This window comes from Rhincodon typus, unplaced genomic scaffold (assembly GCF_021869965.1).
Source record: "Rhincodon typus isolate 14 unplaced genomic scaffold, sRhiTyp1.1 hic_rhity00002510, whole genome shotgun sequence".
NCBI classification, from domain to species: Eukaryota; Metazoa; Chordata; class Chondrichthyes; order Orectolobiformes; family Rhincodontidae; genus Rhincodon; species Rhincodon typus.
Window position 1 is genome coordinate 6098 of NW_025968148.1, and position 14506 is coordinate 20603.

Genomic DNA, 14506 nt, shown 5'->3' on the forward strand with positions numbered 1-14506 from the left:
AGCTCCCCTTCCATATTGAACCAAGGGCAAAAGTCGAAACTGGGAAGAAAGTAACTGCTAAGACTAAAGAAAAATGTTAATGAAATATTGGTACATACTTTGCAAACAAGACTTAACCAGCAGATATGACTGTCATGTTTGCTGAAAACAGGTTGAAATTTAGGTATGTGAAATCTAAAACAAACAGAGATAAATCACAAACAAAAGCAGAAATTGCCAGAAAACTCAGAAGATCTGGCAGCATCTGTAGAGACAAAGTAGAGATAATGTTTCGGAGCCTTCTTCAGAAACTCTGCTTTGTCTCCACAGATGCTGCCAGACTGATTGAGCTTTTTCAGCAATTTCTGCTTTTGTTTCTGCTTCCCAGCATCAGCAGTTCTTTTGATATTTTTTGTTTAGAGAAAAATCACAGTTCAATCAAAAACTGAAAGTATAAAAAGTTGTCTGATATTTCAGGACCTGACTCTCTGCTAGTTGGGGGATCTCCAGATAGAAGTATGCTACAAATAACTAGGAATCAGTAGGCACAGAGTTAGAAAGTCCAATAGTATGTCACCACTAAAGCCAGATTTCTAACATGTTGAACCTTATGGTATACAAGCTATGAAGAACACTAGGCATTCTTGGTGTTCAGTATTGCCCTTCCAGAGGAATTTAAAAGAAAGGGTGATCAGGATGCTAAATTTATTTAAATATCTCTGATCTCAAAAATCAGGCCTGATTAAAGAGAAGGTTCTTGCTTCATCAAAGCTGTACTGGCATTGCAGTCAACTGGAAAATATCCCATTACTCTTTTCAAACATGTACTGAGGCCTGAACTATGGGACTTGGTCGTTCAACTAGGTTTTTCAATATTAAAGGAAAAGGTACTTTATACATATTTGAAGATGCTCTTTCTGTGAATGTCTTGTCTGGCCAGTTTCTGTCTCACAGGACACGAAATGTTTTCTTTCAGTTCTACATCAGTGTGAAGGATTGGTGGATGTTTGGGTTTTATTTCTGCATGCCCCTAGTCTGTACTGCTTTCTTCTATGCTCGAATGACCAGTGAGATGTTAAACAAGAGGAACAAGAGTTTGAGGATCGCCTTGAGTGAGCACTTGAAACGGGTAAGATCTTTTGACTATAGGTTAATGCCACAGAGAAGCTGTGTCCGAACCTGAACATATCTCAGTTCCAAAATGTCAAGATATTTGCCAAGACATGGAAAGCCATGGGCCAAGTGCCAGAAAATGAGATTAGAATAGTTATACGGTTGTTTTTGACTAGTGCAGACTCAGTGGGCTGAAGTGCCTTTTTATGGTACATGATAGAACGGTGATAATTTACTGAACTGCCAATGTCTCATCAGTTTGTGTATTATTTACATACCTTTCACATCACAGGTATGTGAATGACACTGTTGTAAACAAATGAATAGCTTAATGAGACAAATTGCACCATTAATAATTCCAACTAAAAATAGCACAATGTTGATTCACCATCCCAGCACTTTACATGGGGATCCAGATTTGAAGCAAGTAGGTCTAGAACCTCTTAATGTAGCACAAGTTCTCCAAATTCACATAAGTAAATCAGCTCTTAGTTTTTGCCTGGTCACCTTAACTTCCACTGGTGGACGACTGAATGCTTTTTCTGAAATTTTCTTTCACAGGAAACAAAGTTTTTTTTCAAAATAAAATGCATTAGTCTCACTCCCCTTCATTTTGGACCTGTTTAAGTCTTCATTGCTGCTGTCATTGTCTTTAATTTGAGGAAAATGGATTTTTTTTTACCATTCCCTGTCTTTTTCATTACCATTTTAGCTGTTGCTTCTTCAAACCTGCTGTTCTCTTAAACAGTCTATTCCCTGATCTTGTCCTTGATCTTTCATGAGCCAGTAGATGAAAGACTGTTGGTTCAGAAGAATCCATGCCTTCTCTTCTAGCTGTGTTGAAATGTAATTTCTGTACATTGTCAGTGTACAGTCTCCAAACTCTGTATGTGCCTCACTTCTTAATTCAGCACCTCATCCACTGTTTTACAGAGTTAACCGCACAAGATAAAATTGGGTTAATTTTGACTTTGTGCTGTAGTGTAAAATAGCCAATACCTGTTTAGCACCTGTTATATAACTCCATTTTAATTTTTTCACACATTTTACACTTCATGCTATTACAGTCAAAATAACTTGCTTTCACCAGCTTGTGTTGTGTTTTTTTTTACATCTAATTGTTCAATAAAGGATTGTCATTAGCCCCCAATTTACCAACAAGTGTGAAAAAATGTTAGTTTTGCTTGATACTATCTGCAAGTGGCTAAGACAATTTGAACTAAAGCTTTTCTGAAGAAGGGTCCAGACCCGAAATGTCAACTTTCCTGCTCCGCTGATGCTGCCTGGCCTGCTGTGTTCATCCAGCTCCACACCTTGTTATCTCAGACTCCAGCATCGGCAGTTCCTACTATCTTTGAACTAAAGCTTGTTTTTTGTTTTTAATTTACAGCGCCGAGAGGTAGCCAAAACCGTTTTGTTTTTAGTTGTGCTTTTTGCTTTGTGTTGGTTCCCTCTCCACCTTGGCAAGATTTTAAAGAAAACTCATTACAATGAAAATCGCTCCAACAAATGTGATTTCCTTAAGTAAGTGAGATTGACAAATACTATTCTCTTTACATCAGCCTTGAATTCATTTAGGGAAGAAACTCACAGGAAATATTAATAGAGTTTCATATGAACTTATTTCCCACTATCATAACCTGTTTAATTGTTAACTGTATTTTTAAAAATTACCTGTATGAAATAAGCAGTTAATATGTATTTTCAGACTTGAGAGCTCTCAATTGTATGGTGCCTTTCACACCTCAGAATGCCCCAAAAAATTCATTTCAAAATGTACTCACTGTGAATGTATTTTACAATCACATTGTCAGAGCAATGTGAGTTCAAGTTCTTTTCAAGGGATTTGAGCACATAATCTAGGCTGACACTCCACCACAGTACCGTAGGAATTCTGCGGTGTTGGAAGAGTCACCTTTTGGATGAAATGTGAAACTTGGGTCTTTCCTCTCAGAATTCTAGAGTAATGGTGAGCATCCTGGCCAATACTTATCCCCAAACTCACATCTCAGATTAACATCATTGCATCAAATTTTGAAGGCAGTTGTGAATGATTGGTGCTCGCTATACCTTGAGTATATAGTAGCTTGCAAATATTTTATGAACTTTCAAGTAGCACCTTGTGCTGATCAGGATTCTAATAGCACAAAGAAGATCTGTGATGTGTGTGAGAAGGGCACACAACAGCACATTCTACGACAAGTAATTCTGGGTGGGATGGACTTCATAGGGGCCAGTGTAGACTTCATGGGCCGAATGGTGTGCTTCCACAATATAGGAATTTGATGAAAAGGACAAGGTAACAGATGCTTGGAAATATCAGCTGCACGTTCCCCTCCAAACTCTTGGCTTTGGAACTATATCACCATCCTTTTATTGTCATAGAGTCATAGATCTGTACAGCATGGAAACAAACCCTTCGGTCCAACTTGTCAATGCTGACCAGATATCCTAGAAAAACCTAGTCCCATTTGCCAGCATTTGACCCATACTCCTCAAAACCCTTCCTATTCATATAGCTATGCAGATGCCTTTTAAATGTTGTAACTGTACCAGCCTCCACCACTTCCTCAGGTAGCTTATTCCATACATGCACCACCCTCTGCGTGAAAAAGTTGCCCCTTAGGTCCCTTGTAAATCTTTCCCCTCTCACCTTAAACCTATGCCCTCTAGTTTTGGACACTCTCACCCGGGGAAAAGACTTTGTCTATTTATCCTATCCATGCCCCTCATGATTTTACAAACCTCTTTTAGGTAACTCCTCGGCCTTCAACGCTCCAGTGAAAATAGCTCCAGCCTGTTCAGCCTCTCCCTATAGTTCAAACCCTCCAACCCTGGCAACATCCTTGTAAATCTTTTCTAAACCCTTTCAAGATTCACAACATCTTCTCTATAGCCTGGACAGGACATACTTGCGCAATAGAGGCCTGTGTTGTAACTGTACTGAAATGGCTTGCCCAGAGGTACATACAGTTCTGCACCACAAATGTTCAGCACTACCAAGATGTTGTCAGGACTCATAATCTTTGCTTTGTCCAGTGTGACCAGCCATTTCTTGAAATCAAGCGATATGAACCAAATCACCTCAATATTTGCATCAGCGGTAGTGGGGACCTCAGGAGGAGGCTTGACAGTTCTGGTTAAAATTGGCTCTGCCCTGTACTCTTCCCGCAACAATTACATTCTGTGCCCTTTTTAATCTCAGTGCTTCATCCAGATATTGTCAACATGAAGAGGACTGATTCTATTGCTGATGGAAGGCACTAAGTATCAATCAATAGGAGGCTTCCTTGTCCATGTTAAATCTCTTGCCATGAGTCTATGGGTCAACAAGTCGAGGATCCAGTTACAGAGGGGGGAGCTGAGACCTATTTGGAGATTAGTTTGTTTGGAACTATGGTGTTGAATATGGAGCTGTAGTCAATGAGTTGGAGCCTGACGTAGGCATTCTTGCTATCCAGATATTTAAGGGTTGAATGTAGGGCCAGGGAGATGGTGTCTGCCATGGACCAGTTGTGACGGTAGGTGAATTGCAAAGGATCAAGGCAGTTTGGGAGGCTGGAGTTGATGTGAGCTATGGGTAACTCTCAATGCACTTCATAATTATTGATGTCAGAGCCACCAAGTGGTAGTCATCGAGGAACACACAGCATGATTTTTCTTTGGCACTGGGATGATGGTGGTCGTTTTGAAGCAGACGGGAACCTCAGATCGGAGTAAAGAGAGGTTAAAGATGTCAACGAATACTCCCGCCAGCTGGTCCACACAGGATCTGAGTGCATGGCCAGGGACTGCACCCAGGCTAGTCGTTTTGTTTGAGTTCCCTCTCAAGGCCAATCTGATGTGGGTACCGGTGCACCAAAGCTGTTGGGTCAGGTGACATTGTTTCACTGACCTGCTGTTTAAAGCAAGCGTAAAATTCATTGAGCTCATTGGGTAGGGATATACTGTTTCCAGTGATTCTGTTCGACTTCGCTTTGTAGCCTGTTATGTCGTATAAGCCTTGCGACAAACAACAGGTGTCTGTGTGGTTAGCCTGGGACTCAAGCTTAGTTTGATATCGCCACTTGGTGTCTCTGGCCTTACGAAGGTCGTACCTAGATTTTCTGTATAGGTCAGGGTCACTCAAATTGAACACCTAAGACTTGGACTTCAGTAGGGAGTGAATCTCCTGGTTCATCCATGGCATCCATTTGGGGAACATTCAGATTAACTTCTTTGGCATGCAGTCTTCTACACACTAACTAATGAAGTCTCTAATGGTAGTGGCATACTCGTTTAGGTTGGCTGCTGACTTCTTGAATATGGACCAATCCACTGACCCTAAGCGGTTCCGTAGAAGTGTACAGTGGGTGAGAATGTAGGGTTCCATCCCAAAAGAAATCAGTGAACTAGGTAGTGTTCCATGACAATCCAGCATCTTGATGGTAATCTTTACTGAGACTAGTTTTATTTTATTCCAGAAATATTAACATTTGAATACTTTCAGCTGTTGCAATAGGATTTGAACTCATTTCTTGAGAGCATCTGCCAGGCATCTGGATTGCTCGTCGAGTAAAATTACCTATTCCCCATAAAATTAAGATCATTACACTTTCACTTGAATGCACTAGCCTTAAATTTTTTTGACATGTTTAATGGACAGTTAAAGGGTAAATACCACAACACATGCCCTTGCATGTATTTATATGCCGAATCTTTTCGTGAGGTTCCATGTGGTGAAGCTTGTTGGAAATAAAAGGACAAACTGGCATAATTTCCAGATTTCCACATTTTACTGCACATGTGTGAATGTCAGAAGTTGCAGACCAATTCACACTTTAACAATGGAATGCACAAATTAGCAACAACATTGCCTGCTTAAAAACTGTAACTGCAGCTCAAAGGAACTTCATTGACTGTAAAGCACTTTGGAACATTCTGAAGTCATGAAAGGCACTGCAAGACTCCAAGGTTTCAATCTCTTCTGGTATCGCAAAGTGTAGTTTCAAGGTATAGAAAAAATCAAATGAACTGTGGATGCTGCAAATCAGAAACAAAAACAGAAATTTCTGGAAAAACTCAGCATCTGTGGAGAGAAATCAGAGTTAATGTTTCAGGTCTAGTGACCCTTTTTCAGAACGGTTCTTAAGAAGGGTTACTGGACCTGAAATATTAACCCTGCTTTCTCTCCACAGATACTGCCCAACCTGCTGAGTTTTTCCAGCAATTTTGGTAATTTCAAGGTTCTTGGCATTAACATCCTGCATCATAAAAAGAATTTTCATGACGCTGTGCTATATCTTCAGAAGAATTTGTAAAGATTAGTAGGAAAGAGCAGGAGAGAAGTTAATTTCTACATTTCCAGTTTCCATTTCAATCTTGCTGATTGTGCAATTTTAACACCAATGTTTTTGTCAGCAAAGTAGGCTCCTGTCTAGCTCAGCAAAAGCAAATCGAGATTTCACAATGCATATGGCACTCTGAAGACAATCATAATCCAGTGCTGAGCTGCCCCTCTGCCTAATGCTAATGGAAAGCTGGCATAGCCATTGAGGTTAAGTTTAAACAAAAGTGTCTTTAATAGGGCGAGGAGGAGCAGTGATCTTCGGTGTCCCACAAGTCCTCCATTGCCCCCCAGCTAAGAGACCCCTGTGACAATTCCTCCTGCACTTATTGCTGCAAATCCTCTCATGGTTCTGCCATAGATTACCGGGGCTATCTGACTTGCTCCTCAACTTCCCCCTTAGTTGACTAGCGACTGCCTTCCTCCTGAACTTCAAATAGTGACATTAAAATAGAACCCAACAATATCGGATGACAGTTTCCACTATGAGGTCAATAGACCTTTATGTGTGTGTTTCTCACTTAATCTTTATAGAGCTTTATTCTGGTAGAAAAGAAAATAAATACTTTGTATTTCAGATAGTCAAGGATAGGTAATTAGACTATCTTTGCATTGCCTCATCATCATCTGCTCAGAGTAACCTGCAAATCTGAGTGCAAAGAATTTCTAGCTGCATTTTTCATTAATATTGTACAGGGCCAGAAACCACAAAAGAAAAACCAAATGTGCTTTGAAAACAAGGAACCTCAGCCAATGTGCCATGCAGAAGACCTATTCTGATTGGTTGAAGAATTTTTTAAAATATTTTTCTTGTTTTTATAAAATTGCCTCAATGTGCACAGTTTACAAGATGACTCATTTAATCTCATGAGTTTTAAGTCTTTCCCCCCTGCACATTGATGGGAAAAATTGCATAACAAACCACACTAAATCACAAGCTTGCTCCATCAGGACCTAGTTGTTTTCATGTCTGCTAACAAAAGGGACAGAATTTCAGACATCACGTACCAGTTGGTGGAATGAAATGTTCAATTGATGCTTTTGAACTTTAGTTTTAGGGCGATGCAAAGCAAATAAATGTAATTTCTGCTGGAATATTACAATGTGAGAATAATCTAACACTAACATTTGCTCCTTTCCCTAGCTTCATACTAGTCTTGGATTTTATTGGCATTCATCTAGCAATTCTGAACTCCTGTATAAATCCCATTGCTCTGTACTTTGTGAGCAAGAAATTTAAAAATTGCTTCCAGGTAGGAATCTCACTTACAATATGTGTAATTGGAATATTTGACTGAGTGTTAATTGAAAAAGAATGGGATAACATATATTTATTGATGGAGTATATTACACAGAAGGAGAAATTCCACAAATTCCATGTTTGCAGTATTGTACATATTCAAAGCTATTACAAGCAGAGGATCATTGCCACAAAGAATATCACATATCTGCAATTCATGAAGATCTGCCATCACCTTTTCAGAACAGCTAGAGTTGACAATTCGCACTATCCTTGCCAATAGCACTTCCATCTTCAGATTGAGTTAAAAATAAATATCCTAGACCTATGTCTCATCTTCAAATAATCCTGAAAGTCTCTTGCAGCCACAAATAGCCAGACTTAGCCCAAACATTATACATTAAAGAATAAAAAGTCTCTGATTCTCTACATCAATGCTTCTCGCTCCACGGCGTATAAACCAAGATTTTGGCATGAAGCTCCACCGTCAAAACTGTCAGAAAAATTACTTCCTGTTTATCTTCTTCGTATGTTTAAGCCTTCATACAACAGGAAGATTACCAGAAACTGACTTTTCTGTACCAGAACAAATGCCTTCCTTGAATCGAACCTTGAGCTATTATTCATTGCATTAGATGTAGAGTTTTACACCATGGGAAAAGATCCATCGCTTTTGTTCCAGTCTTCAAATATCTATCTATTCTAATCCCATTTTCCATTTATTGGCTTGTGGCCTTGTATGCTGTGGTGTTTCAAATGTTGTTCTAATTACTGCTTAATTATGTGAGGGTTCCTGCCTCTATTACCTTTCAGGCAACAAGGGCCAGATAGCTCCATACTCTGGGTGAAAGAATTCCTCAAAACCTGTCTAAACCACCTTCCCTAATCTTAGATCTATGCCACTTGATTATTGACCCTCTACTAAAGGGAAATTTTTCTTCCTATCTTTTCTATCTAGGACCCTCATAATTTTGTACATCTCAATCAAGTCCCCTCTCAGCCTTCTCTGTTCTAGGAAAGCAAACCCAAACTAACCAGTTTATGTTCATAGCTCAAACTCAGGCAACATCCTGGTGGATCTCCTCTCTATTACAATTGCATTGTTCCTATATCATGGCCACCAGAAATGTATACAGTACTCCACCTGTAGCCTAACTAACATCTTGTACAACTCCGAAAAAACCTCCTTGCTCTTGTATTTAATGCCTCCGTTAATAAAGGCAAATATCCCATATGCTTTCTTAACCACCTCACCTACCTGTCCTGCTGCCTTCAAGGACCTGTAGGCATAAACAGCAAGGTCCCGCTGATCCTTTTGTGTTTTCCCATGCCTTTAGTCCTCCCAAAATGCATCAGCTCAACTTTTTGGGATTAAATTCCATTTGCCACTGTTCAGTCCAGCTGACCAGCCCATTGCTTTCTATTGTCAATGACTAGGTTACAACAAATAACTTGGCCCTGATTTTTATTCCTGGTGGGTTCTTGACAGTTGGGAAGCTAGTGTTGTATAAAGTTATGATTCGAAAAGGGTTAAAGATCAATTTACATTGGTTCTATCACTTCTGCTCAAGTAATGTAAAGTCTGTGAGTGACAAGGAGTTCTACTCCAGCTTTCAGAGAGCACAGGTGTATGTGTACCAGCTCCCTAAGGTCCTTGTAATTATCTCTGATCAAATGTAGTTGTACTTTGTTTTTATTAGAATGGGGGCATCATCTATTTAGAGTTTCAAGTCAACCACATTGCTGCGGGTGTGAAGTCACATGTAGGCCAGACTAGTAAGGACATTAGTCCTTCCTTAAAATATATTAGTGAAACAGATGGGATTTTCTGACAATCAATAATGGATTCATAGTCATCATTAAATTCTTACTTCCACATTTTTTGTTATTGAATTTGAATTCCGTCATTGGCCATGGCAGGACTGGAACCTGGGTCCCCAGTACATTACCTGGGCCTCTAGATTAATAGTCCAGCAATACTACGACTAAGACATTGTCTCCCCTTATTTATTATTTATTACCATATTTATTATCATATAATGAACTTTTTTGTTATCTAAGAACAATGCTTCTTCTGTAGATGCTCATTGATGGAGTATCCTTTATCAGTACTCCTTAGATAGGCTGAAGACAAATCAAAGACAAAGGAGGATTGGTGGCTGCAAACTACACTGACCCTTACTAAGTAACAGTATTTCTAGAAATGGCAAATACCATCCAGTACCAGGAATGGTCATCTGAGAAAATAGAACAATGAGTTGAGGTGGAAACTCATCCACAGTCCCAGATATGAAGCCACGGCTACATTAACACCTAGATCCTATTGACATTGTATTGACTGGATTCCTTCCTGGAATGGGTAAGAAACAAGTTGGAAGTATTGGAAAATATATTCACAACCAAGAGGCTGCCTGCTGATGTATTTTGTGGCAGGTTTGGTTTGCAGACTGTCTCTTTGGGGTCCCCTATTTGGGAACATGGGAATGTGAAATGGGGAGCCCCATACTCCCTTCTGAGGTCCAGGAGAGTACTCCAGCTTCTCCTGGTATAGCAATGGACCTTTTTATGCCCTTTTCTTCTTTTTCTTTTACTTTCGTTCTATATCCAAAAGTATTATCACACACAAAACTGAACAGATTTTTTTCCCACCACCAAATCATCCATGATACTAGTCATCTCTTCCCCAACATCACTAAATCACCTGTGTCTTCAAATAATCAAATTATGTGCAAAGCCTGGCAAGGGGAATTCATTGCCACTAAAGGTGAGTGAAAGTGCAGGGAGAGAGGAAGGGGATTAAATCAAAGTAGAGTTTGACGGTAAGATAAAACACTCCATCTCCTGCAGTGTCTAAAAGCATTGGAGGTATTGGTGAATACTGTGTATTCTGACTATGCTGATAGTCCAAGGACACCTGGGAACAAAAGTAGCTACAGTACAGGGCAGACAGTTGGCAACCATGACTGCCTGCTTTCTGGATCTATTAATGGCTAACTAAACCAGGTCCAGGAGCTGAAGCATGAGGGGGTCCACTGACTTGCGCACACCCCTCTGCACCAGATGTCTTTCTAGAAGGTCCTAACTAGCTGGTGGGAAAGTGGTGGTGATTGACCTAATCAGGCATCATTTAAGATGCATGATCTTCAATCCTCGCTCAGTGGAATAAATTTTCGAAGGGTTAGTCAGAGAGATGAGGAGCATTTTTCCAGGCTCCATCAGGGAAACTTGGGCCTTTGCTGCCATGAGCTTCAATCTCCCTCTTCTGACCATAATTGCTTCGGCAACTCTTACCAAATGGTTCCTGGTGGCATTCAGCTCCTACCTCAATTCTCACTCTCATCTGCTGGCCTTGACAATTCTGGTGGAAATGAGCTTCCCACTTCAGGTCACCCAGATACCAACTCTACGTTGAGTTGTAATGAATGCATTTATTTTGGTTTGTTCTTAGAAATGCACACAATAATCAGACAATGTTCTGTACCTTTTATCTCAGTAATTAGCCATCTGTTGGCAGGAAAAATAGAAAGCTAGTATGTTAATTATTTTGTATGTCTTTCAGTCCTGTTTGTGCTGCTGTTGCCAGAGCCAGGCTCTCATGAATGTGATGCCCATGAATGATACCTCCAAACATGTAAGTTTGCATTGGAAGAATCACGAACCCAATAATCCTGGTGATCGCAGCAGCCGGAAGGACAGCACAAACTGAAAGGAGAATTCTCCACTAGACGATGGGATAACATAAGTAGAGCACACATGCTCCTCCATGTCTTAAACTGTATCAATGAAGCCCTCTGATGTGATAGAACTGAAGACAGGATGGATTGTGACTAGAACTCATCATTTTAGATTCATTTTGGGATTCCAAAGGGATTTGATTACCTGTTGCAAAGAGTTGGTCATGTACCAGCATTGAATTTTTTTAATTGTGAATATCAACAGACGATGTTTGAAAACAGGCTTCAAACACCAGGTCGAGTATTTGTATGGGTTATTATCTTGAAAGGTCCTAAGGGCCCACTGTAGGCTTTTATCCACTTTTGACATTCTGTTTAATTTAAAATGACTGGGTAAGTTTTCTGATATTTCACATATGTCAGTAGGCTCTTAGATACTAGAATCCAGGAAGAAAAACCTGTTTCACAAATGTATTCAGTATATAAATTCCTATTTATCATCAGGGCGTACAATGATAATTTTGTGTGAACATATCAAGTACTTCAGCAAGACAGATTCTAAAATTCAATTTAAGTCAATTTCATTATTGGCTAACAAAAGGTAATGCAAAATAATAAAGACTTGTTTAAATTCTGTACTCTCTGTAAAAGGAAAGAATCATCCATTCTCATCACTCCTGCAAATCTATGGATGCCTATTATGATTAGTTTTAGGGGATATGTATCCTTTCCTTTTATATATAATGAATGGTGATTATTCTGTATTGTTTAAATGGACATAATTATTGTCAGTTTCTAGAAATGTCACATAGATGTACATAACAATATAACGTCCTCAGTAGCAGTATAATCAAAAGAAATAAATCCCACATCAAAGTTTTGTTTGTAAATTATGTATACTACAGGATCTATACCAATGAGCATGTCTCAGACGAGTTCTGACTTGTGTACTTGTAATGAATCCCCTACCTCCACCACAATGCAATAAAAGCAAAAATGATTCTTCTTTGCTGTGATTTTGTTTAATTGGTGTTTGAGTATTTACTGCAATATGGCAAAACAAATATGTAAAATCTGGTTCAACACATTCTTTATGCCATCTGTAAATTGCATTTGTTTTGCAGATGTTGACTAAAGTACGCCTGATACAGTTTGAAATTCCAAACACCTAAGTTATATCACAGCAGTGGATGACGTCAAAGAGAAATTTACCTTTCCACATAATTACCTGGGTGAATTTGATGTTTAGACATTTTGTCTTTAGATTACCTTTAATGATGCTAAGATGTTCACAGCTATTGTACACAGCAAAATTAAAATAATATTTCATTCTCTTCCAATTTTCTATTAAACTTCAAAGATGGATCCATTTACATGAGATAATGTTTACTGTGTGACTCTCTGTGGACAATTTCAGAAATTGGATCAGGCCTGAAAACGTTATGTTACCTTTTTAATGTACAGTGCAGCATTAAATGCACTGTTGAATGTCTGAACTTCTCAGCAGGGGCCCAATGTGAGACTGGCTTCCTTTAAGACTGCACCTTTCAGAGGTGAATTTGGTTGGAGCAGTGCTAGAATTGATTGAAGACAACTCTGTAATAAGGAAGTGCATTGAGTAATGGTACATCAGGGCAGTCAGCATTCTCCAAGGTTCTCCGATGCAGCACTGGATATTTTGATGCAGGAGGTGGAGAGAAATCCTCTATCTACATGAAACCAAAGCCAATATTTAATGGAGGTAATGGGAGTCTCGCCAGCTAGGTTGCTAAGACATCTGTTTGGGGAAGGAACTAAGTTAATGAGACAGACTGGTCTCTCTCAATGACGCATCATTTTCACTCCTACTTCTCTCACTCTGTTTGTTTCTTTGCTGAAGCCTGTCAGGCAGTCAACGCTGACTGCCACCACTTATGCTGAGGAGGTGCATCGTAAAACAAAGCCCTTCTAAAGCTGAAAAGGCAAAGATCAGCTATGGATCCAGCTTCTGATTGCTGACTATTGTTTAAAATTATGGATATTGTTTGAAGATAAATTATATTCAGCTCAAAATCCATCTGGCCTTCCAGGTGAGTTGTCTCTAAAAGTGTGAAAGGCGTGAGGCATTCACTCTGATTAATACAGTGAAGCCCAAGAGGCATTTCAGACTGATCCATGTGGCTCTTAACATGGGTTTGCACCAGACATGCTGGTGGTTATATCATAATGACTTATGCCCAATTTTCTTTCATGAGAAATAAGAAACAGGAGCATAGAGAATAGGCCAAGCAACCTGCCAGTCATATGTTCATTGCTGAACTACATCAATTCTACTTGCCAGTCCTATCCATATATTCTTTGCTTCCTTTGTTTTTCCCCTTCTTTGTCTTTGACATTGTTTTTATTCAGGTTCTATTCACTCCCATGATCTACACATTACTGACTAGGCCAGCATTTATTGCCCATCCCTAAATGCCCAGAGGGCAGTTCCGATTCATCCACATTGCTGTGAGTCTGGAGTCATATGTAGACTAGAACAGATAAGGATGGCAGATTTCCTTCCCTGAAGGACATTAGTGAACCAGTTGGGTTTTTCCAACAATCGAAAATGGTTTCATGGTCATCATTAGACTCTTACCTCCAGTTTTTTTTATTGAATTCAAATTTCATCATCTGCCATGGCAGGATCGAACCTACGTCCCGAAACCATTAGCTGAGTTTCTGAATTAATAGGCTAGCCATAGTGTAGGTCACTGATTCCCCAAATAAACATATTCATTGACAAATATCCACAGCCCTGTGAAGGAATTTCAAAGTTCATCAACAGTAAGAGTGATAAAGGAATTCTCTTCAGCTTGGTCCTAAATGCACAATCTCTTATTCCGAGTCTGTGCCCCCTCATTCAAAGTGTTCCAGCCAGGGGATACAGTCCATTAGCATCAAACTCAAACATGCCTTCTAAAAATTTGATACATTTCCATGAGATCACATTTCATTCTTCAAAACTCCAAGGAATCTGGGCGCATTCTAGGGTCTTCTTTCGTGTCAGGCAGCCTTCTTATTGTAACAATCAATCTCCTCCTCCCAAGCAAATAAATCTTCCTTTTAAATTGAATAGAATTGAATTGAATTAGTCTTTACTGACACCGAATGAGTACAGTGAAAAGTTTGTAATGTTGTTGCTTTGGCGCCATC

General features: G+C 39.5%; 1 protein-coding gene across 1 annotated transcript; it reads left to right on the plus strand.

Annotated features, from left to right (window-relative positions):
- The first annotated feature begins 490 nt into the window (after positions 1-490).
- LOC109936517 (endothelin receptor type Aa) lies at positions 491-12337 on the plus strand. Its single transcript, XM_048593220.1, has 4 exons — positions 491-1108; positions 2483-2616; positions 7563-7671; positions 11218-12337. The coding sequence occupies exons 1-4, from the start codon at positions 821-823 to the stop codon at positions 11362-11364; spliced, it is 678 nt and encodes a 225-aa protein (XP_048449177.1). The 5' UTR covers positions 491-820; the 3' UTR covers positions 11365-12337.
- The last annotated feature ends 2169 nt before the right edge of the window (positions 12338-14506 follow it).

Excerpts from the sequence above, each read along its gene's own strand:
- LOC109936517 (XM_048593220.1), top strand. The coding sequence starts at position 821 with ATGGGACTTGGTCGTTCAACTAGGTTTTTCAATATTAAAGGAAAAGGT. Across the intron at positions 2,617-7,562 it reads AACAAATGTGATTTCCTTAA|CTTCATACTAGTCTTGGATT; the intron begins GTAAGTGAGATT and ends TCCTTTCCCTAG. Across the intron at positions 7,672-11,217 it reads AATTTAAAAATTGCTTCCAG|TCCTGTTTGTGCTGCTGTTG; the intron begins GTAGGAATCTCA and ends TATGTCTTTCAG.